Source organism: Halictus rubicundus, chromosome 9 (genome assembly GCF_050948215.1).
Source record: "Halictus rubicundus isolate RS-2024b chromosome 9, iyHalRubi1_principal, whole genome shotgun sequence".
Classification (NCBI taxonomy): Eukaryota; Metazoa; Arthropoda; class Insecta; order Hymenoptera; family Halictidae; genus Halictus; species Halictus rubicundus.
In genome coordinates, this window is record NC_135157.1 from 5,796,358 (window position 1) to 5,822,586 (window position 26,229).

The 26,229-nt window shown below is 38.1% G+C and overlaps 1 protein-coding gene across 3 annotated transcripts in view; it reads left to right on the forward strand.

The window, feature by feature from the left end:
• LOC143357088 (uncharacterized) overlaps nt 1–26,229 on the forward strand; it is a 205,559-nt gene that overhangs the window by 121,729 nt on the left and 57,601 nt on the right. For all 3 annotated transcript variants that reach the window (XM_076793305.1, XM_076793304.1, XM_076793303.1), the window contains one exon: nt 4,374–4,658. In XM_076793305.1, coding sequence (XP_076649420.1) covers nt 4,374–4,658 — 285 coding nt within the window. The remainder of the gene's footprint in view (nt 1–4,373; nt 4,659–26,229) is intronic.

Sequence of the window (26,229 nt, forward strand, 5' to 3'; positions counted from 1 at the left end):
ACAGGACAAAATCGACGTAATTACGCTCGTTCTCGGTGGCGGTCCTCGCCAAAAATTGATTTCCTCGGGGCTGGCGATCCCGCAGGAGTTTCCTCGGCTCCGGATGAATCGTCGCGAATTCCTCGAGTTTCGATCTCGCAGTTTCGTTTCTCCGCAACGACCACGGACAGTCCGGCGACCACAGAAAAATGTCCAATGTCACGATCGAAATAAGACAGCAACAAATCAGAAGAAAAATTAATTCTTCTCCCGCATTTGACAATCCTGACGTTAGCATAGTTTGCAAATGCGCAACGCGGTTACTCTTACAAGAATTTGGCCATCGTGTCAGGGAAATTTTTACGGGTGCATTCCTGTGGATCGTAGAATCACGAAATTTTTTTAAATAAGAGAATTGTCTCGAATTTTTTGAGCACCTGAATTTTGCTCGATAGGTTAGACTGCAATTTATTACGCAACTATGATTCGCGAATGTTTTTGGTCTGCTTCGTTTCGAATGTACAAGGTAGACTAGAAATTATTAATGGATTATTAAATGAAATTTGATGGTAATCTATATATGATTGACGTTTATTTACGATACTACCAAAGATACCATTTATTTTTTTATTTGCTGCACGTGTATAAAGGCGTAATAAATATACGATGTATTCGAGACGTCTATCTACGTCGAAAAGTGAATAATTCTTTCAAATCTATTCGATAAGAATCGACAAGAAGAACCTTAAAAAATATTTGCAAAAATAACTGTACAAATCTGCCGTCCAACGGTTGATATACTTTTAAATATAAATTGTTATAGCTACCAATGTGTATACTTTATCACTAAACTGCGAGCCTTTATGCAAAATAAACATTCTTGCATCAATTAAAAAAGGCTGAAGCCAATCATTTCACTATTTCTTTAGTAGTCTTAAAAGATTATATTAATTTCTCGGTTTTCTATGGTTCCTGCTCATTTCATTTTCTTTCATAAATGCAGAAAATCCGCAGCCTATTTATCGCTTGCCTCGAGACATTAATTTAACAATCACTTTGAAGTCGTTGAATTTTTTGTAAAATTTGCTTCCATCGCTCCCAGTCATCTCCATAAACTATATTGCCCCCCATGCCCGATTTGCACGATGGTTGGGGGGTATGGGGTGGAACCGGAACGATGTAAATGTCAAATGAAGGGTGTTTGTAATTTTAAACGTTCGACCATCGTCCAGTTACAATTAATTCGTCCGGACAATGTAGTTTTTTTCTCTCGATGAATATGAAAATAAATATTCAAACGCATGCAAATTAAACCCGTCGCGGTACAATGTACATCCGGTGCCGGGATTTGTTGTTCTGAACAGAACGCGAAATTACATGTCGGCTCTGCTGGCAGGTTTACTAAAACTAATTGCTTTTGGTTAACAGCGAAAGAGAAGAATACAGAACGCCGCAGCTTTAATGATACAAATTTTTGGTGATTGCTTGTGTCAACCTTTACATAACTAATGATCGTTTCGACTATAATCGCTTGATCGAAGTTTTAATTAGGAAATCGAACATCACACAAATACAGAATTATAGAAAAAATATAAAAAGGCCCACGAAATTAATGTGTGGAAACATTTAGGCTAGGATGAAGGAAAGATGAAATCATTAGTTCCTGGAATATGTTGGGACGTTTCTATCTATGTATGAAATATGGAATGACGTGGGTATAGAACAGAATATAGTGAAATTACGTAAGCAGAATTTGATGAAACTTGTTTGAGCGATGGTTCCTAAAACTATTCAACGCATATTCTTTTAATGGCGATCGTTCACAATGAGAACAGCCCTTAAGGTCAGCGGTATAAAACACGTTTGTTGAGATCTCGGAAACTAGAAGGTGTAGGACAGTCAATTTATTTTTGAATTGTGGGGGTTGTCGAATGGAGAATTTAGTCGCACACAAAAGTTCCGAGGAACAGGACACTCTAAATGATAAAAATATGATAAACATGAGAAGTGCTTCTATCCGCATTTCAGAAATGAAAATTGTCTCCGTGAAGATGTCCGTGCCAGATGGGAACGACACGGGTAAAGACAAACAGACTACGCGAACGTTGTTTTTGTATCGGAACGGTTCGAACTAGTATGTATAGAGTAGCTCGTGCATCCTTTAATCTGCACGTATCACGATCGCGTGACGTTGACGATTCGAGGACACCCTTCAACGTCAAACGCATGCCCGCGCGGGCAGCACTCTCTAATGAAGTGTCCTGTCCGGTCGAGGACCTCCATTGCATATCATTTGTCCGTTAGGAGCGAACGCAGTTACATTCGCCGCACTGACTCTCGAACCACCAGCTCGAACGCTTTTAGCACGCTGATTGCCGTATGAATTTTTCATACTTTATCCACAACGTGCCGTTGAAATTTTCAGTGTTAGAAATCCGTCATCGTCGCGTGGCAGGCAAACATATACGAGTACAGCTGAAAAAATATCCTATTCGCCACCATGTTTCTATCACCGATTTAGCTCTATTATTGTTAAAAAGTCACAACTAGATACGTTCGAGTGCAAAATTTAAGTGCTGCATGTACAGCGGGTGATCAATTATTAGAGAAGCTTGTGCAAATTGACGCGTTTACATAAATACAATTAATTTCTTTACAAAATCCTAACGTATAAAAAGTGAAAATGCACATTTGGCAATATTGTAAGGGACACTGTCCGTTACATTGAAAATAAATATACTTTTTACATTGTGAAACTCTAACATAAAGAAATAAATAAGAAATAAAGAAATACAGTATATTCCTTGGTGATCTGGCTAAACAATTTCGCACTCCCTTTTCTATTAGTGTCAATTTTGTTCGTACGTGCTATTAAATTCTCATGGAATCGTATTACACGAGCATTTTACTGTCAAAAATGTCTGTCACTATTTTCGTACCCTTTCTCTTGTGCATATATTGTTTAATTACAGTATTTATGAAACTTCATGCGATTTCGTCTCGTTTCGCGTTCCGTGATGCAAATACCTGATGAGTTATGGACATAAGTGGACCTACGCATAGTCAATCGTGCAAACTCGGATATCTGAAGACCGCCGGACCCTAACGTCCCTAACTGGAACCTTAGTTCTAGCCCCGGAAGGGTGTACTTTGCTACAGTAGCCCTCGGTAGTTGTGGCTCGTGCAATAAACGGGATACCCAATCGATCATGTGAAACTTGCCACTTATATGTCCACCACATAGTCATAGGTCCAATATAGATCTTACGACGATTGCGATATGTCTTTCCTTGCCGCTAGTTACTCTCAACAGTTCTTTAACTATCAAAGAAAATCAGAGAACTTTTTCACCCATTTAGACCTAACGTACCATACACTTCCTCAAAAAGGATTTCTGACGTACTCGCTCAAGTTTCATTTAATTTCCTTTCGACTCCATAAAATGCTGACCGAGCTAGTTTCAGTTGTGAATGGGTTAATGAATTGTCTAACAGCGCTAGCCATTCTACTCGTAAACGGACAAGTTACCTCGAGTAATATAAACCAACAACTTCTCTCGATGTTATCGTTTAAAAAAAAATTATTACACTGCTTTTAAATGTCTCGAAGTCGTCGAGAAGCCTTCTAGTAACTGCAACGTTAAGATCATTTGCCCGGTGAGCTGATGAAAGCAACAAACGTCGGAACAAAAGCTGTACAAATACATTGTCTCGTGACAATAAACAAACAGGAGAATCAGATCGACACGAACCTAAACGAACCTAAAATATCAAAGATACGCAGGAAATGATCAAACTCACCCCTCTCATTAAAAGAACCAAGCAGAAAACCGACACACAGAAGGATCATACTTGAAGAATCACCTCATAAATCCACCGAGGACATCCGATACAACACAGCCTCGATCAAATCCGACAGCTACACAGAAAGTCACCAAAATCATCCCCGATCATCCCTCTCATTCAAAAAACTACCAGGGAACCTGCGTGTGGATCGCACCTGATGATCATCTCATTCATCCAGCGAGGACATTATAGCAGCGGAAGACAGCTTTCCATCAGGAATTCGCGGAAAGACGAACGAATGCAGAGAAAGGGTGATATCAAGGCAACGTTGGGGCCTCTTAGCAGGAATTAGCAAGGTGAAAAAAAAAAAAGAAAATGTCACGGCCAAGTGAAGGAGCGGCATTTTTCGGAACATAGAATCCACATTCTAAGTGGATTCTATCTATCGGAATGGATTTCTATATAAGCGGATAACCTTACAAGGTCGGAGGATTGAGTGGGATAAAATGGCGTGCGGATCAAAGAGGGAAAAGGGTGAAAGACTATGCGATGCATAAGCGAAACAGTATTGGCCTGATTATCGAGAGCAACATCATTTCTGTCTTCCAGGCGGCACCGAGACAGACGCGGTACAGGCGATCCTGGCCAGATACCTTCAGAGGCGTCTTCAGGGTTCGCAGCTGTCGACCCCACCGCCGCCAGCGGTCCTCTTCAGTAGCAACGGCCAGGCCAGAGTGAGACAAGCCCCTCAAAGGACGCCCAGCAATGCCTTGCCCAGAAACGCCAGCCAGAAAGAGAAGCGGGAGGACACAGAGGATTACGATGATTACGAGGACGACCTTGAAGGCTACGAGGACAGCGAGAGGAGCAGGACCAGATTCGATCTGTTTGCCGGTAATGTCCCCAGTCTGGTTCACCTTCTCTCTGCCCGGCGGGTTTTTACTATGTGGAATTATACTTTTGCTTTCCTTCGTTCCGGGCCTTAACATTCGCTGTTGCTTCCTTCGCGTTGATCTGATAGCAGAAACTGTTTGATCATGTGCGGTTTCAGATGGACACGTTGCTACTCCAGATCCGTCTACATCGAAATTTTTGCAATAAGATTATGAACGGAATGGGTTTCTTGTATTTGTACTTTTTCTCTGCTTCGTTCTGAACGAACGCAGACCTCGACATTCGTCATTGCTTCCTCGATGTCGAAATTACAGCAGAAGCGGATCAAAAGAATTTCAGAAGATCGCTGCATTCATTATTAATTTTATTAATTTTCCACCGTGAACCGTCCTCACAGCAAAATAACATCATCCATAGTATAGAGTTTCGTGTAGTTTATTATTTTAAAGAATAATACTCTAACATATTAGGCACACAGACACTGTGATACATATCTTTGATACCTTGGCAACGACCCTATATGACAATAGTTAAAATAATTTTGATATGTATAGATAAGATTAATTATTGCGAAGGACATTATTTTATAACACTAGTAGAGAAGTATACGAACATCGGTACCGGCAAATCAGCGAAACAATACTAATCCATTGGAAAGATATTTTTCTTTTCTAATGATTCCTGTATATAACTTTCTCCAGTATACTCGTGACACTCTGCTGATTAAAATGACACCAGGCACGATACAATTTGCATGATATTTACTTGTTAAATGCACGATACAATGGAACCTCGATTATCCGTACCGAATAGTGCGACACGAGTGTTCGGATTTATAGAACAGTCACCTGTTAGATTAAATCTTTACTGATCTGTACTATAAATCGTGTTGAACTATCTACATATGAAACATGTATAATGGAGAATTCAGATGCAATCGGTTCGGATAATCGAGGTCGTACTAAATCGTCGATTGAGCAAGCAAATATGCTCCGAATTGTATCGTGTTTGGTCTCGTTTCAATCAGAAGAATGTCGTAAATACGTTGACGACAGTTTCACAAGAAGATGATCGAAAGTAAAAAAGATTCGTCACAGTGAATTATGTCACTTCGCAAGGAGTGCGAACGGTTTGATAGCATGGACAAAACATTCACAAGTACCATGTGTACATCTCTTTCACATACAGGGTGGGGCACTATAAACAGGTCACCTGAATAACTCGCTTGCTTTTGAAAATAGAAGAAAATGCATCAAAACATACTTACTTGATATCGAGGCGCTTGTGATCTGATGTCATTAATTTTTTTTAGGTGAAGACGTCAAGGAGATATGAAGGTCAACTCTGTTTTTTTTAATAGGACGGTATGGTTTTTTATTTATATTCTGATAGTGTGATTCAAAAGGAATACATCTTCAAATAATACTTTTGTGCCTTCTCTGGTTGTTGGCACACCGCTCTAGTAAGTATTAATAAGGGTCACAGAACATAAATATAAACATACAATCACATTGTATGGTTAGCTGTATCCGGAAATGTTATTAATAGTTTGACCACCGACCAGAGTACGGTATGCAAGAACGTATAAAAAGAGCTCTGTAATAGTAACAACTGAAATGTGTCAGGCAGTATCATCAGTATTGCAACGTTTTAGATTATGTCTCCGTGTTCAAGGTCGTCATTTTGAACACTTGAAGTAGCAGTGAATACGTAAATAACATGTTACATGTAAATCGTCGTAGTGTTCGAAGAGTGCTTCAAGACACTTTATTTTCTATTGCAGTTGACCTTGAGTGACCTTGAATGACCTTCATAATCGGTCATTGTATTCGTCTTGAAACACACTATCAGAATGTAAATAAAAAACCATACCGTTCCATTTAAAAAAAAAAAAACGGAGTTGATTCTCATATCTCCTTGACGTCTCCATCTATAAAAAAATTAATGACATCAGATTACGAGCGCCTCGGTATCGAGCAAGTTTGATCTGATGCATTTTCTTCTATCTTCAAAAGCAAGCGAGTTATTCAGGTGTCCTGTTTATAGTTCCCCACCCTGTATATCGAGGCATTAATGTATTAGCGAAATATCCACTGAATCAACAGCGATTACAAATTCGACCTGAATGAGAGCTACACACGTAGTCAGATTCGGCACTTTTCAATGGCGAAATGGAATATGCAACATTATCCTATCACGAATCGGTCCTAAAGGAAGGGAGCGAGAACAGTGGCCGGTCAGGACGAAATTGCCCACCTGCGGGGTGTAATGCGATAACAAGGGTGTAGGGGAGCGTGCATTGACGTCACGGCGATGCCGCACGCTTCTGTTCCGGGGCAGAACCGTTCCGGGACCGTGTTGAATCGTTCGACACTAAACACGGTCGCCGTATTGGCTGCACGCTTCGGATCCCGCATGTCGTTTCAACGCAGGGAATGCGTTCGCCCGTCACAAATGCCGCTCTCAGCCCGCTCGTTCACGGCTACCTGTGCATTTCTCCGTCGAACAAGACGGATTTACGTCGCTCCATCCGAGCGGCTCGAATCTCGATCGTCTCCCATAATCGAGCCACCTTTCGCGGCGACACGACGACGCGACGTTCCCTCCTTTGTTGGGAACGGGACCGAAGAAGGCAGGTCACCGATCACGGATCCGTCGACCGACCGAAAGACAAAAGACAGTCGCACGTCCGACTTATTCGATTGTCGCGCCGCCACAGTGGAACGAGTAAGAAATTAACCGGACGTGCTAACGATCCGCGTTGTTCTTAATTGTGTGAAGAAGTTGCTTGATTACTAACCTAAAATAGTTACGTTGTTTCAAAGGATGAAACCAACGACGATGGGAGGGAGAATTTTCTCTGAATATCATTTTCCATGCGGATCCGGTTGTCCGCATTTTTCTAAAGACAACCCTGTAGACTTTTCTTTCATATTCTTATGGAGGCCGTTATCACGGACGTTGATAACATTAAAAATGTCATCGAAATCGAAGGTAGCTCATTTCTTTTTCTTTTTTTTAATGTTTGCCCAATCCGATAATACGTTTAAGGTGCAATTCTATAAAAGTAAATGATTATTATAAATTTTTCCCTAGAGAACTATTGATAGTATAGGCATTAACTTTTTTGGGACGTATAGATACATCCTTGTTCTACTTTGTTTATTTACTCATTAGACAGAGTACAATTATGTACAATTATTTGCATGACGTATCTGCAGAACTTGTCATTGCCAAGTGAACGCGAAAAGTGAATAAACTTTTTAGTTACAATTAATAACATTATTATGTGATTTAAAGCTAAAGAATATTCTCTGTGAAAGTATTTCTTAATTACTTAAATAATTCTCGAGATTCTTTAAGTTTTATAATGACAAATTAAAAAGTGCATTTTCACGAGTGTATGAGTTCGGTTTTGCCAGTATAGTATATTACTATAGTAAACTTCCGTTTCAACAGACGGAAAACACGTTTCCGTGCTTGCCGCGCCTTATTCAATTTTCGAGCCACTCGAGACCATCGGATGTATGTATCTATACACTTTGGTACCACGGGATGGAGCACTTTCCAATCTTAGTTCAACTGAAATTTCTAAGAAAGCACTGTATAATTGTGTGGACAGATTGTATAGTAATAATAACACTCTGCCTCTACCATACACGCAACCATAAAACTTGGAAGAAAAAGGTTAATGCAATACTTGCACTTCTAGGTAAACCGAGGATATTTAATTTCAGATTCATTTTCTTCTTCAATGATTGCAAAATATTGCCATTAAAGTGACAACCATAATTTAGTTTGATTGCAGTTTATATTTTAAATATATTTCAAATTAATAAACAACTGAGCTATGCATATAAACTATCTTGCACGGTAATGAGAATAACAGTTATAACAGTTGTTATGAAATCTATCCTTTCCCATGAATTATTACGATTCATAAATATTAATTTAACGAATGTTTATTATATGTACTTTGCTAGTTCAATTCAGATTCGTCCTTAAGAAAAGAAATTCTAAAATTTAAACCACGATACACTGCACTAATGAATATGTGACAGTGGTTGGCTAGAAGGGGAAGCATGCAGAGGGGAATGAACATCGTATGGTAACGCTGAATAAAGTTGCGTTCAGAAATTAATGGAGAAGAAAATATGTTAACGCGTTTAATTGTTCACTCAATTTTTACGTCACGTTTTAACGAGAAAAGTTATTAAATTAAATATAATTTTTTAATCAAACCTCGCCGAAGATTACTCCGAGTTCTACCGCGGAAGATCGTCTGCTACTTCGTTGAATAAAAACTTAGCCAGCGTTTCAAGATGAATGAAAATTGCTGCTTTCACTTTGTCTCTCAAATTTCAAATTCTTCGGGAACTCCACAAAAGCCATACAAACTCTTACGTTGAAACTTTACCTTCTGCTTTAACTCCAGCTTTTCTTAACTGGGGAGCTGACTAAAAACAGCAAATTGTCTTGAAGTTTTCAACAAAAACTTTGCATACATGAAATATTATCAAGAGGGTAATCTTTTTCACATTAATAACACATCTTGATTATGAGAATTGGTATTTTTATAAAAATAATTGCTCAATAAATGAAAGCTGAATTCACAAGTTAAAAATCTACTTCCTATAAATAGTTCATAATAATAAACATTGCGCACTACTTCTACTTGCAATTAACATTAATCATAGTGCAGCAATTCCTGTTATTCATCAATCAAGATAGCCTCCAGTAAGGAAATTCCTGTTTTTCATCAATCACAATATCTTTCAACAACCATTAGCATTAAATTAATATGAAAAGAATGGTAATATATCAGCGGTCATATTTATTTCTAGACATCGATAGAAGTAGAAATAGTTGGCAATGACTAAACTTGCGAATAAAATATTCTCACATACATACTCGTTTGTACGTGATATGCATTCAACATTAATTCATCAAACAAAAAACTTTCTGTGGTCGCTAATGACCTAGCTGTTAATGCGACCACTTTAAAATAAACGATATATAATAATAATAATAATAAAAAACTTTCACCAACATATTTTTCACATTTACCTGATTGAACTGACTCCAAACACGACACAGTTTCGATTTCGACAATATTCACTTGTTTAATTCGCGATACAGCAAAAATTCGGTTATCCGTAATAATGAGTGTTCCAATAATAAACCATTTATCTATTATAACTGTTAGAAAAACAGGATAAACACGTATATGGAGAATTCAGATATTACCGGTTCGGTTATTCGAGGTTCTACTGAATCGTCAATTGAACCAAATTACTACAACATTTACCAAATTTCAGTTTAACCGATTTTCGGAACTTTATCCAAGATAATTAAAAATAAAAAAGTTTTTTCATTGAATCACATAGTATCGTTTCACTGATATCTAATCCGGTATTATGTTACACTTCTCAACGATCGATTTTCTGGGAAGGGATGCACGTTCCTTTCACATGCGTCGAGGCATTACCGTATTTCTTTGAGTAAAATCATTCCCGTTTAAAGCGTAACACGGATTCAGTGACACATTTTATCGCAGAACATCGATTACAAATTGAACAGAATCCAATCGCCGGAGTGCATCGAAGAAAATTTTTCAGGACAGAGAGGAATACAAGTACGAGGGGGCGAGTTAACGCACACACAGGGATGTAATCAAACGAGTTTTCGTGTTTTTTTTTTTTTTGTTTTAATCATATGGAATGCCATTATTCGCCAGCAACCCATTTCTCTCTGTGTCCTCCGTTGCTGCCTATTTTAGCCGTTTTTTCTGTTCCCGCTCGGCCATTTAAACACCGTCAATTCGATATTCCAGCCGAACCCCGTCGTGGTTTTAATTGAGCGCAAGGGATTTCGATATTCGTCCGACGCAATATGCAATCAAGCGACCTATCCAATCAAATCCTCGTATACCATCGTCCGCGGCCGCGCAGATACAACGACAGCTGACTTGTTGATAAGTTTTATTTGTTGTTCGATCCCCGCTGTCCCTCTCCTTTATTCGGCTTCTGTCTTTTCACCGGTCCCGGCTCGACATTCATCCAATTAAATGTTCGTGGACTGTTTCCCTCGTAAACTATTGACCGGCGATTTTTCTTCCAGTTTTATTGCGCCCGTTCCCGGCTAAGTTGTTTAGCTGCGTCCGTCCGTTGACACGCTACAGCGGAACAGGTGTTTTGTATTAACCCCGTACGAATAAAAAGGTTTTATTCCTAAACTTCCGTTAACACCATTTCATTTTTTAAATATAAATGAATCATTTCATTTGAAAAATAAATGAATCTCTCACTGTACAATTTTCTTGGCCTTTCATCGTTGTAAAGACAATGATTGGAACCACTTCGTCTTCAAACGTTTCTTAAAAGGAATACGCAATTGATATTTATTATACCGTCAGTCGAAAAAGAATATTCACACACTCTTAAAAAAGGACGTGTTTTAATATTGGACCATACGACTTGGATTTTTTTTTAGCAGTTAGAACAATTGGTTAGACTGCAAATTTTATGCATTTATGATGAACGCGAATCAAATATAAAACTGAAAAGATATTAGAAAAATTTAAGGATATTGTTCCATTATTTTCGACTTTTCATTTTTTGCACAAAGATGACATATATGGCACAGTTAAACTTTTCCTTCTCTGTTCTTGTATTCTTCAATAAATCGTTGATTTTCTTTGACTTGTATGAGCATTGGTGTGGCATTCAACCTATTAAAAAGTTGCGTAACTTTTTCGATCTCTGGAGCTGGCAGATTATCATTTCCCAATTTAAATCACGCTGCTGTGCTTACATTTCGCCATTTTGTCCCGGTTCCGCTCTCTGGAGGTACACACCTATCGAATGTGTTTGCCATATTTCGTTCTCTATCGTCCAGAAAGTTTTCTTTGGCCCGCGGCAACTTGGAAATTAACAGATATGCAGGTGTGTTTGCACAGATTTAAGCGGGGAAAAGTTTCGAAGAAAACTGCAGAAGAAGCTCTAACTCCGAACGGCCGTTTAACCTATTCGCTCGGAGCACGATAAGAACATCCCGCTGGCTCCACGGAAAGTATATCTTTGTCTAGAGAGCTGAGTAGACTTCGGATGTTTAAATAGACACTGATTTTTGTACACTAATTTAAAATACTTCGAAAGAACAAGTTCTCAATATAATCTCTAAATATCTCTTGAAATAATCTTAAAATTAGAAAGATCGTCAATTAAGACTTTACGCGATTTATATTGTAACATTTGAATGAATGATTTTATTTAATAATTTGGAAGCATAGAAACAAGAAATATTATAGGTTTAAATGCTGATCCAACTGTCTTTGTATTAGTAAGAAAAAATAACTATTTATTTAATATAAAATTTTATAATTTTTAAGAATTATTAAATTAATCAGAAAATGTTACTGTTAATCCCACACGTCGTTTTATAACACCATAAAAGATCTATGATTCAACCCAGCTTCATCTATCAGCAAAACTGATAGAACTATACGTTTAACACAATTTTTATTTTCATAATGAGAACTCGAATCATCTATAAATATTTACTCGTGACAATTTAGATTAACTTGTGCTATGAGCCACGCTAACAGCCACTTGTCACTCTCATTTATTTGAAGGAGTATAGGAGTGTATTTGCACTTAATTACCGCAAAATTTCATTAACCACATTGCTATACACGCATGCCCATAAGAGTTAATAACTTTTCAATACATGATCAATAATCTGGATTATTATTTAATGATTATAAAATACTTCATTTCCAAGATATTTCTTCAAAAAGTTCTATTATACAAGTCATCAAATTTCACTTGTACATCGCGTTATCATGGCTGGTTCATTGGTTGCTCGTCACCCATTTCGTGGAGATTGCATATTTATAAAATGACATTTCACTCTTTAATATGCGAAAGTTAATGCGTCGGATAATGGGGCGCGAAATTGATGTCCGTGGCGCATTTTGCATGACTAAATGCATACCTTGTTAGCCGCTGCTGTCATCGACGGAACTTCATTTACAATTAGACTGACGCCTCGGACAGACACGTTTTCATTTTAACATTTCACTCTGGGTAATGAAGCTTCGCGTTCTCCTAATATATTTTGAGGAAATCGCGTTTCAAATCACGGATTTTGCTGGATAAATGCGTAACATTAATGTTTCGCACAAATGCAGTCACGTTTTATTGCAATTTTTCAGAAATTTAGAAACATTGTGTCAAACAAATGTTTACAGCTTTAATCACGGTTTTATAACAAATGAAAAATCGAAATGTTCAATAATATAATTCTACAACGATAATTCTTATATTTTTGCAATTGGAAATGAAAAATATAATGTTATAAGAGGTTCTTCCTCTTATCCTTTGCATTCTTATTTCAAGTGAGTCACAATATTTTGAAATTGTCAGTTTACATGTACAGTGTATTTTATAATATTTATTTTGTCCACTTATAGTAGAAAAGCAATATACATGCATTCAGCTATTTTCAATATACTTGGTAAAAAAATGGTATAAAATTAGTACCAATCAAGGAATTGTCTTTTGAAGTACGTTTTCAATAAAACGCTTAAAATTATAGGAGCTTGTTGAGAACAAAAATTGAGAAAGAATTCAAATTCGTAAATTTTTGCAGTTTCACATTTTCCTGTTGCTTCGTCGAATTAGAATACGGATCTCATTGAATGTAATCCTCGTTTACGATATTGCAGGAGAATTCCATTAGCCGGTTGAATCACGTTCGGTTGGCAATGCGTAACGCGTACGCGAAAAGCGACCTAATCGCGTAAAACAGTGATGAAATCGCGAACAGACCCAATATCCGCTCGTCACCTGTCAACCGACTGGCCTACCATATCATTTCGTCGTTTCCTCGACACTTGACAGGAATTAATAATTGTCCATCCACGCGCATAATGCGCGCCGCTGCGCATTCATATTCGATCCCGATGAATAATGCTGCGATTCTCCGTTATTCCACGCTCACCGGTAATGCAGTCGCTCAATGAGTAATCGTAAAACGTTGTAGCTGCTAGTCGATAGTCTAATTAACAGCCACGCAAAAAGTATTTCGCTTCACGTGTTGAAACTGCTGGATCATTTCGAATGTCCGCGTAATACCGATACGGTGTTGCACGTGTATGGGTTACCGGTAAATGTTTACACCCGCTGCTGCATCGAATCGTAGGAAAAAGTAGGACGCGTTAAGAATGATAACTCCCAGGAAATTAATGACTCAAATCGGCGAAGGCGTTGCGTTCGACCCGTTGAAATCGATTTGTCGATTTCAGTGGAACGTGCCTTTTGTTGCGAGAGATTTTTCGTGAAGATTTTCCCTGCGATCTAAGACAACAAACGTGAGAAGCACTGATTTCATGAAAGTTGCTGATTTTATGCGTTCATAATAAAAATCAGTAGTTAAAATGTAAAACAATGCGAACGTCAGATGATCCTATAAATTATGTTACATTATTTTGAACTTATTAAAGTAGTTAATATGGGAAATAAATTTCTGTGTAACTGCCGTTTGTTGTAAATGAAGTACCGCATTTTAATTCTGCATGAACATCCGTTATTTAATTTTTAATTTTGTAATTACTGAACTAATAAAAATGCCTCCCCGGGATATGATTTAATACATTTTTTTACTCGAGCTATAACAAAAATACATCCAAATAAATCCAGTCTTGCCACTTTTATGACATTATGAAACATTTTAGTTACTTTTAGTGCTTGGTAAGTTTAGCGTCAAAGCAGAAAACTTTCTTCCATTTCTTTTACCGTTTTGATTTCACCGTTCATAAAAGTCAGTAAAAACTGTCAATTAGTTACGTTTTAACTTTCTACCATTACTTTTTTCTGCAGCTCAATGCTTCATTGCTTATAAATGAAACCTTCTACAGTTCAACGCATTATAAACTTCAGTAAACAACTCGATTCTGTAAAAATTGAAATTCAAGATTTACAAGCGCTGCGTGTGCATGAGAACAACACGGTAATAAGTTTGTTCGTTGTTAATGATTTCTACTTTCCTTAACGGTTGTTAATGTTGCTACAATGTGATAAGCAGCCAGTAAGCATTACAAATAAATCGATAGAGAACACTTTACTTACTTTTACAAATGATGAATTATACTTTTCGGACTATTTCAATAATTCGATATTAAAACAAGATGTCATCCTTATTATAAGATATCGTCGTTATTTAAAATTACAACGCCTATGCAGAGAATTTTCGGCGAATTTATAGCTTTTCTGTAGCAATATGTTGTTTCACATTTTACAAGAAGATACAGTCGCATTTTATAGAATATTGCAACTATGAAGGCTGTTAGTAGCAATCGTATCAAGTAGAGGTAAAACATTTTAGCCCACCGTCATCCTTCCTTATAAAAGCAAAAATTTCCCCGAGGATCCAGAATTTCTTTAAGCTGTATTATCGCTCGTTCGCTACTCATTAACAATATTTCCAGTTACAACTTGCTCTATTTATCGAGCTGCAGCCGGTCGAACGATTCGAGACACGTTGTCCATTAACTTACCGGCGCTCACGGCGGGCTCCGGCTCGACTGCTGACCCGGTAAATGTTTATTCAAAGTTTAATACGGTAAACGTTCTGTAACCGGAACCCATCGGCTGTATTTTGTCTTCCTTCGGCAAACACAGCCAGTTCCGAAATTTCTATTTAACCGAACGTACGAGTCGCGAATGTTGGCGCGCGCAGTTCACGCGAAATAATTCCTGCCGACGTTATCCTGACACGTCGTGTCGGAGATTAATAACGCGGGCCGGTGGCAGGGGAACGTAAACTTGCCAAATCAATGATCGGGATGTAGTTTATCCGCAAACTCCATTGCCGGGCCCGAACATTTCGCGCGTCTTGTCCCGATAAATAGTCTCCGACAGGGGTTTCATGCGAGCCGATGTAATGTGTCATTCGACCTCCGTGTTGCACCGGCACGAACATTGCACGCTTTCATCAGGAAGTTCGCGAATAAGAACGCCAAACTCGAGATCTCTATCCCCCAATATCTCACGAGGCAGGGCCGGAGCACTGAGGGGGTCACGGGGGGGGGGGGGGCTCTCTCTCTCTCTCTCTCTCGCGAACAAGCAAACCGACACCGAACGAATTTCACTTCGCCCCATTTCCCCCTTTCTCTTTTTACCTCTTCAGATTCCTAGCGTTCTGTCGCGTTCTAAGCATAGTGGGACAGTTTCGACTTTTTTTCAACCTTGAAATTTTTACTCGCTTTAAAAAGTTCATTTCATTCTCGAGCTACACCGGCCAGCTACGGAGTATGTAATTTTGTAGACTTTCTTCTTCGGCGACCATTTTCGGTAATGCCGTTATTCTTGGCCGGGGTTGGACGAGTTTCGACAAGTTCAAATTAGAGGGCTTGGGAATTTTTTGAAATTCTCGCTTGTACACGATGACTTGCTTCAGCGTGTAATCTTGGGTATTGCAAAATTTCTGAAACTGATGAAATTTTTAAACGGTTTATTAGAACTGAATGGAATTCATCGAGCGATGGCAGCGTTACAACGAACCTGTTTTACGCGGGCTGTACATTGTAACAGGTCAGATTATTAAATGTTTTCATGCATTATTGTTCGATTTCTAGAATTTGAAGATAACTAGGGAAAATATTACGTTGACCATACAGAAGCAAACTGACAATCTATCGTTGTCCCCAGAGGGTTAAATCTCAAAAAAATCGACCAAAAAGCAAATCAAATTTTAAGAAATACGATATTATAGAGGAGAAGCTTCAATCTTCAAATCTATAGTACCTATATCTAATCCACGAAAAAATTTCCCAACGTTTCCAGACACTTCAATCTGTTGTATTTTCCAAAAAAAAACATGTCATAACAAAATGAAACGTGGAACGTGGAGGCTTCAACTTTTGACGAATAAAAATTAGCTAAATAAAAGTGATCACAACAGCTTCGAAAACTGGAAAGTTAGCGTCGAAATACATTGTAGATGGTGCCTAAAAGATACGAGAAGATTGGATTAGTTTTGATACGATTTGTCTGGAAACAGTTTATTATTTGCGTTCGGTTTGCACGGTTAAGTCTACTGTTTCACGTGCACCGTATTTTTCTTTACACGGTCTTTTTGGCACAGTTTTTTTCCGCGAACCTATCTACCGTGTAAAAACAGAATTGGGTGTATTTTTAGCTATCCGCACACGAGAATCGACCTTCCGCCACCACTTGATTCAATACAGCAACAGATATCTTTTCTCTTTACCTTTTTAGACCGTTCGGTCAATTAACCATGCGTATTTCGTGGCACTATGTTTCCCTTAGAACGATTATTTTAAGTCCACTGTGTTTTCAGCGGTTAGGAAAATTGAGCCAATTCACGAAACTGGCAAGCAGTAAGGACTACTCAGTTTCATTTGGGAAACAATTAAATAACAGAAACTAAAATTTAGTTCGGTATCATCGACACAATTCATAATTTCAACGCACTCGTGATTTCAATCGAAAGCAAAATTCTAAACCAAATATCACAATAAAATTCCACTGACACGCAATTCTCAACTTTTAAAAATCAGTCAAGAAATTTGCAATTAACGGAAACAATTTTTACGTCGCAGTCTGCTTACAACTCTTTGGCTACAACAGTTGTGGTCTAATATTTTGCAATCGGTGGACTCGAGCAGCTACTCCATTGTCTCCCAACGCCTCGTATTCGCGCGAGTCTCGCGTGCAACGCGTGTCGAATGAAAATTGCCCAAGGTCCATTCAGAAAGTTCAGTGTCACCGTTCCCATCTCTGCTAAGTAATTCATGGAAACAAGCCCGATTGCTCGAACGAAGATGACTGGAGTCGCGGAAGGGTGTTCGCAGCGATCGGTGAATGAGAATACAATAACGTGTTCGAGGTCGAGCGCCTCGGTTATTGCGAAACTTAAATTACGTCTGCGGCTAAGTCTGCTCGCCGAGGAAGCGGATAATGATTCGATTACTCATTGCTGACTGACGCGCATCCCCGACGCACCCCCACGCCGTGAAAACAGCAGGTGGGGAAGGAGGAGGGGTAGGTGGAAGCCCTCCAACGAGGCTCTCGACCCGAAGCTATTTCGAACTTTTAATCAGTTTATACGATTTCGCGAAATTCAAGTTTCGTTCGTTACTATAAACGCTAATTAACCCGGTTCGCCGGTGACGATTCATTGTGTATAGGTGAATGCGCGGGCTGCTACAACCCAGTGGCGAGGAGAGAAGGATAGAGGGAGAGGGAGAGAGGGAGAGAGAGAGAGACCGACCTCCGAGAGTGGAGCTTTTGGCCGCAATCGCGAAATTTAAACGCCCCCGGTTTAATTAGGGTTACACAGTTTTGCCTGTCGGAATTAGCGCGGCCGGGAACAAAAGGCGCGGGCGCAGCTAACGCGAACGGTCGAGGGCCCGCTTATTAAAATTACAACACTTCGAATTACTGAGAACGTAATGTTGCGGGGGATGAACGCCGTCGCGTAGCCAGCCACGCGTTACGGTATTGTTCGAGCTGCGGGGACGACTTTTACCGATACTTTGATGGCAGCCATTTATCTCTCCGGTTTTTCGCGTTACGTTTCGCCGGCGAATTGCCTCGCGGCTCTTCCGAAATTTACCGGGTTCCGGTTGTACGCTTTTTGCGAATGCCTCCTGATTTGTTGCACTGTTCAAAAATTTTTGCCATATTCCATGTGTTTTGACAAACAATAAGTGGTTATCAGACTGTGGACCTTCGAGTTGTCTCACATTTGTTCCAAAATTTACTAGCTACAAGTCGCGCACTGTTTGCGACGTTCATGGATTGTTGGATTGTTTAACAGAATTTACGGTTTCTGATGTGTTTCGACAAACGGTGGTTAGTAAATTGCGGATTTTTATACGAATCGTTCTACTTAAATGGCGAATTGCCTCGCGTTTCTTTCAGAATTTACTTGGTTCAGGTTGACCTTTAATGTGTTTCAGTAATCAATAAGTGATTTACTTTTAATTGTGGACCTTGTGATCTTATGAAAACCACAACAAGGGAAACATTTCTTTTATTGATAGAAAGGTTTATTGTGGCAGAAATTACATCAAAATATTATTAACCGTTGCTAGGCCGATGATTTTAACAATTTTATAGCAGCCATGGCGAGATGTATTGAAGTCTTTACGCATGCATTTTTGAAAAAATATGTTCAAATCTGATTCTTTAGAATCAGAATTTAGTTGAAACGTTTGCACGAGGGTTAACCCTTTGCACTCGGCGCTGTTTTCAATCCAAAACTAAATTTTTCTTCCGTCTTACAATATTTTCATTTTATTCATACGAAACTGATCCGATTTCTACATATAATATTGAATTGTTTAGTAATCTATTGAATACAAATTTTGTAATGTAACAAATATTTTGTAATATTTTTTGTAATTTCTTTGAAATAATGCCACAACAATTTCTAGTGGTGCTTCAGAGTCACCACTCGAGTGCAAAGGGTTAATTTTCATATCTTTACACCTGTTCCTGTTTAATGCATAATTTAATGCTAACTAAACTGTGAATCTTTACACAATTTTACAACAGAATGTATCGCATGTAATAGAATACTGTACCCATGAAATGGGTAGGTGAAGTAAATACAGGTAACGATCGTATTAACATTATTAATAAGAGAAATAAATTTCTCCTTAGCTCCTGTGTCACGCAATTGATGGACAAAAATTAAATTTGGCATAAATATCCGCAGTCTAGTAATCCGGTTCGTGATAAGGTTCATCGATCGAGTACAAAAAGACACGGTACCTTTAATTTCGACCATTGTCAATAATATTCTTAAACGAACCACCATTATTTCTTTTCTCTTCGTGACAATTCTGGAAATACTCCGTTCTGTGTGTATCCGATAAAACGCTGCTAAAAGGACCCGTTAACAAAAAGCAAGAAAAAAAAAGTCCCGTGTTAACAATCGAGGGATTCTCGGAAGTTTAGAAAGACAATAAGCGCGGTGTCCCCGTACAAACCGGCCGAGTAAACAAGAACAGAACAAAAGTTAAAAACACCGGAAACGCAACGATTGTTCAATCCAGTGTTTTTCCGTATCGGTAATCCGGGGATGATTTATAGGAACCAGTGTTCCGAGTTCCGCGGTTACCTTCGATTTTCCGAGCGGCAGATGGCAAAACCGGGAGAACACGGGAAGCGAGATCTGCGCTTAATTACGCTTCTTGCCCCAGTCCCCGGCTGTGTACTTTCGCCGTAGTAATATAATTCGACTGTTATGCAGTCTTTGTTGGGGATGTCGTTTGCCGAGATGAAGGGGGCAGCTTGTGCACGCTTCCGCGCGATAATCCCGGGGCCCTCTATGCCTCGTATAACATATAGGAGAGCATGTTGCCGAGTGGTCTACAGAAGTTGCTATTAGCATTCACTTCTCGGGCCAACCCTTCTCAACCTTTGCCAGAACTCTTCTCTTGATTGGCTACTTCACGCCAGTGGGATAACTAAGGGGAAGATTATACTGCTGAGCGAATTAGCGAATGCTCGAATGATAATCGAGTGCCCTGAAAAGGATCGCGTGCGTGTTTCGCGACGTGGAACTGCTCGAACGCTTTGTGCCGACTCTAGTTCCCATGGAATTCCTTTGAGAATGCAATCTGTCCGATTTTCCAGGTTCGGCACTCCGAATTCAACCTTACGCAGACGAAATTCACCTTTTCGGCAAATCAAATTCATCCTTGCGCACGGCAAATTCACCCTTTCGTAAAGCAAACTCAACCTTTTGCGAATTCAAATTATCCTGGCGGGTAACTCGACAGTGAAATCGCACAATACTATTTTGCCACGGTTTTGTTATTTTGTTGTTGCATTCTCCGAGGAAGGTGTTACAAAACGAAACTGATGTCGCAGTTTCATTGTTCCCCGACTTTCGCCTTGTCTCCACTTGTGAACTCAGACCCAGAAATGTTCGCTACTTATAATATTGCTTTCCAATTTATCCTTGCAGTCATCAAATAATTTTACAATAAAAAACGTCACGAAACGATTTCCATAATAGAATCCAGACCTACATACAAGTCACTATTATTTATTGAAAATTTCATTGGATTAAAAGCAAGATAAAATTGTTATTCACGGAGTTTCGCAGAGTAGCGTATCCTCGAAAATTCATAAAATCCAGAGGTCGGACCTACATATGAATTAAAGTATAAAATTGAAATTTCAGATGATCTCTGTATTAAATATACTGTTAAGTAGACAGATATTCATGCATCCCGTTTTGAATTCGTTAAAACTCTTGACTGTGGAATGAGTTCTCAGACCATCCTTTAAAAAAATTTCTATTTAAAAATTAAAATACTGTAGGAACATGCATCGTTTCAATGGTAAGTACAACCTTTTAAATTTATTATTAGAACAGCGACAGAAAAGGTAAAAAGAAGAATCTTCGCAAAATGTATCTTCATACAACAATTGGTTTACGGAGAACTAAGTGTGACTATTTTACATTGCTTTATAAAAATAACATGAATGTATTTATTTAGATTTTCAGTAATTCCGAGTGTAAGAATATATGCTCCTAAAAATAAATCTTTTGAATAATTCCTCTCGAATGGTCAGTCTCAACAATCGTGAATTAAAAAATATAGTATCTGGCATTTTGACGTGTTCTGTAAATCGGTTGTTAAAATATAACAAGAATATTTTAACAATTCATAAGTAATTCTCCTGTCAACAATTTTCTTTCTACTTTGCATAATCGATTTCATTCGCGGAAACAGAGTTTCTTTTTCACCTAGTCAAATTTGCATTACAACTTTCAGCACACCGAACGCCGATCTCTTATAAACGAACTCGAAACTCCATCTCGTATTCCAGCTTTTTTATTCCTCGTTCAAATATGAGAAGAAAATAATACGCGCCATTGAAGGCGAATTCATGCCGAGAGTGTAGATTAAATTTAACGAAAATTTAGATTACCCATCTCGAACCGGTGATCTTAAAATCCTGTTACGTTTTAAGGATTCCACCGGGCCATTATGCAAAGTCTCACGCCGAAAGGTTTCAGTCTCGGTCGAACAGGAAACTTGGCGAAAGAAGTGGTAGCCGTCGGCGGAAACGTTCCGAGCGAACGTATTAATTTTATAGCGTCGCGAGACGAAACAAAAATTTCTCTTTTCGATGAGAGAACGCTCTACGCGGAATTACTTTGTCTCGCGTGGATTTCACTGTCTCGCCCGGTGCACGTTCGCGAAAAAGTATTTTCGTTTCGCCGAAGAGTGCAACTCCAAACTTCTTCTCGCGTGGCGGAGTAACTTTCCCCCGTTCCTCTCTCGAGGAACCAAACTATGGAAATTCCGTTCCGCAACGTACTTTGTGTTTGTTTAGGGTAAAAGAACAGTTCCTTCATATATTCCGCCCGCCTTTCTTAATCTCGAATAACTCCGAATTTCCATGTTTCCGGTGTGCGCTGGCATCTCGCTGTCAAATATTGATATCGAGCTTGACTGTTAACACTTTGGTGGCAATATGTTCGAGCATATACTTTATTTAATGAATTACAATTTTGAACAATTGAAACGTGTGACACCAAACACTTTTTCATCCCACTTGCATTTTGCAGACGTTAACCAAAGGTACACTGAATATATTAGCGGGAACATTAATTTTCAAATTTGGGCAAATCACTCTGCTTCCCATCCCCCTTTTTAAAACTGTGTAATGGTAACTCGTAACCAGTCCACTACGATAATTAAACTTAAAAACAACTTAAACTTTAGTGCTTCAACACCAATAATGAATTAAGTCATAACTTAGTGCTACTATGATAGTAACTAATTTATTTCGTAATGTTTCTATGTTACCATTAATGATTCGTTTGTAAAGTATTTAATGCTGTTCAATTTTGTAATTGGGCACATACTGTAGGTCCAATTAGCATTCGAAGATCTTTCATTTGACTACGAAAGGATAAAAATGTGTGGTTCTAGTTTTAATTCAGTCTAGATGAGTCAATCTATTATGGCCTCGGTGTACTGTTCGCGATAGAAACTGATGTTGAAAAGCCGATGGAAAACAAGCCAAAAGGATCTCCTTCAAAAATGTCAAAAGCAGTCGCTTTCACTGCAGAAACCTGTCACGGTGGCCATCGAACTGCATCTCTCTCGGTCGCAAGAAAAAACAACGAGACGATGGAAATCTCGTTTGGTTCTCGACCAAGGAAAACGCGAACAGAGAAAGAAGCATTGGATGCATACAGCGCACGACAATGAAAATACAATACACCATTGTACAATGAAAACGGAGAATACATTACATATTCTACAAGCTATAGAAATTATTCAAATGAAAATTAGGTTCTCAAATTTACATTTTAAAATATTCTGTATAAAAGCTTGATGAACAGAAAATGTAAAGTAAATATTTCAATTGTAACAGTTATATGGCGCTTTCACTTAAAAAAAAAAACAATATTCAAGATTAAAAGTGATTTTTCATTACTAGATTGCAGATTTTATGCATTTATGAGAAATAGAAAACTATAGGAACATTTGAAAATTGTAAGAATATTGCTCTATTACTTTTGACTTATTGAAATTATAAAACGAAACAATTCATTTTCATTTAGCTTTTATTCCTTACAATCAACTTAGACAGTTTTTATTTTCTATAAAAATTTGCTGTATGCTTATTACATATTTTCTTTCAAGTAAAAAAATATTTCTAACTATTGCTTTTGTTGTGCTGAATTTTCTTACGTTGTTTTCTGAGTGAGATGTTACAAAACGAAGCTGGGATTCTAATTTCATCATTCGTGACGTCTACCTTGTTTCAAGATGTAGAACCACACCTAAAAATGCCTGGTACATGGAGCAGAACGCACTGTACATTCTACGTATCACAGAAAATCATCTTCAAGACATTTGCCACATTATGCAACGTGCCTCTTTCATTTTCACTTTGATGTACCTGTGCAGTTCTGGCGAGTTATCGTAGTAGAATCTTGGGTAATTTTCGATCTACCTAAACTATTAGATTAGATTACTACCAGGAAAAACCTTCTACTGAATTCTTTTCCTGAAAGTTCGTCGACAAAAAGTAGAGCAGTAAACAAACATGTGTTGAACATTCTGGTTAACATTTGTGCTTCTACTTATCGTAACTCAAAACTTACATGTAACCTATATTCTATGCCCTGTAAAGTATTTTCAACATATTCATCACATTGTGCAAGGTGTACACATTGAGATTATAAATGTCCTCGTGCTTGTTAAGTTCAATGTTAAGTACTGCATTATACGAGGGTAACCTCTGAAGTCATAAAAATCCATAGTCCAATTGCAGTAACTCAAAACATCGCATGTATTTATATTCTACTCTGTGTAAAGTATTTTCAAGATATTTATCACATTGTGCAATGTAGACATATTGAAGTTATACATGTTCTCGTGCATGGTAAGTTCAGTGTTAAGTACTGCATTATACGAGGGTAAGCTCTGAAGTCATAAAAATCCATAGTCCAATTGCAGTAACTCAAAACATCTCATATATTTATATTCTACACTGTGTAAAATATTTTCAAGATATTAAATTGTGCAATGTGTACATCTTGAGATTATAAATGTTCTCGTGCTTGTTAAGTTCAGTGTTAAGTACTGCATTATACGAGGGTAAGCTCTGAAGTCATAAAAATCCATAGTCCAATTGCAGTAACTCGAAACATCGCATGTATTTATATTCTACACTGTGTAAAATATTTTCAAGATATCACATTGTGCAATGTGTACATATTGAGATTATAAATGTTCTCGTGCATGGTAAGTTCAATGTTAAGTACTGCATTATACGAGGGTAACCTCTGAAGTCATAAAAATCCATAGTCCAATTGCAGTAACTCAAAACATCGCATGTATTTATATTCTACTCTGTGTAAAGTATTTTCAAGATATTTATCACATTGTGCAATGTAGACATAGTGAAATTATAAATGTTCTCGTGCATGGTAAGTTCAATGTTAAGTACTGCATTATACGAGGGTAAGCTCTGAAGTCATAAAAATCCATAGTCCAATTGCAGTAACTCAAAACATCGCATGTATTTATATTCTACTCTGTGTAAAATATTTTCAAGATATTAAATTGTGCAATGTGTACATCTTGAGATTATAAATGTTCTCGTGCTTGTTAAGTTCAGTGTTAAGTACTGCCTTATACGGAGTAACCCCGAAAATCATAAAAGTCCACAATTCATTAGTATTTTTGAAGTATTTTCAAGATATTTATCACATTGTGCAATGTGCACATATTAAGAATATAAATGTTCTCGTGCTTGTTAAGTTCAATGTTAAGTACTGCATTATACGGGGGTAAGCTCGAAAATCATAAAAGTCCACAATCCATTTAACTCAAAATGTTAGATGTACTTATATTCTACACCGTGTAGAGTATTTTGAAGATGTTTGCCACACTATTTACGCGATGTGTGCGTATTTCAATTATGAACATCTAGCGGTCGGGTTCGAACATTTCCGTGTACCTGCGCGTCTCTACCGAGTTATTATACACTTGTCGAGGCAATGTGCCGTGAGTGCTTTCAGAGGACTTCGAACTCCAGCGAATCTGCGCGACGTTGATAAGCACCTGCAGACAAAACGAGGCATTATTACGCGATCGTTTCCGACTCCGCAATCCCGGATGACTGCGATCGAGCCTTCTCCGTTCGAGGATCTATGTGCGCGCTTTCTCGCGCAAATCACCGCTAGAAAGATGGGAATTATCCTCGCCAGAATGGAGTTTCGACTCCGCTCCGTTGCGTCGCGTCTGCCCTTTAATTAATCGTTCGCGATGCCCTCCTCCGAAACTTCCTTCCTTCTTCCGGTGAACTAAGGCGCAACGCGCGCTCGTCCCTGCGACGCGCATAAATGCGGCTAATACGAACGAGAAAAGTTCACGGAAATCGTTAATAAAAATTCTTCGTCTGGATCTCCGTCAAAATTTACATGACCATCTACATAGTGAGGTCTGAGGGTTTTTTTTTACATCCAACAAGAAAAACATGCATTTACATACATGTATTATTTAACATTTACATAATTATTTTACTGATAGCTCACAAACTATTCATTTTTATACAAAAATTTTGATACTCTATTAAAATTCAGGTATCCAATCTAAAAAATTGAAGGCGACTTTCATCGCTCCATAAAAATGTAAAATAGTAAAAAACGAAATATTGCATCATGTGATTCCCTTGATACCATGCAGCTTTTATTATCGAAGTATCGTTTATTCATTCAATAATTCATGAATAATTTTAAATCGTCACGCCCAAGCCGATCAGTATCATTCTGAATGACTCCACCAAAAAAAAGCTTAAAAATCTTTATTCAAAAAATAATCCCAAGGTAAATGATTGGATTATGTTCCTGAAATTTAGAGATATAGATTTGCCTAAATATCCGCAGTCTGTACATGACAAAAATTTCCATTGATACCGAATAATTTTTAAAAAATTCTCAATTATAAATCATGAATGTATAAAATCTATTAACCTCTTAGTGGTTAAATTTTCAA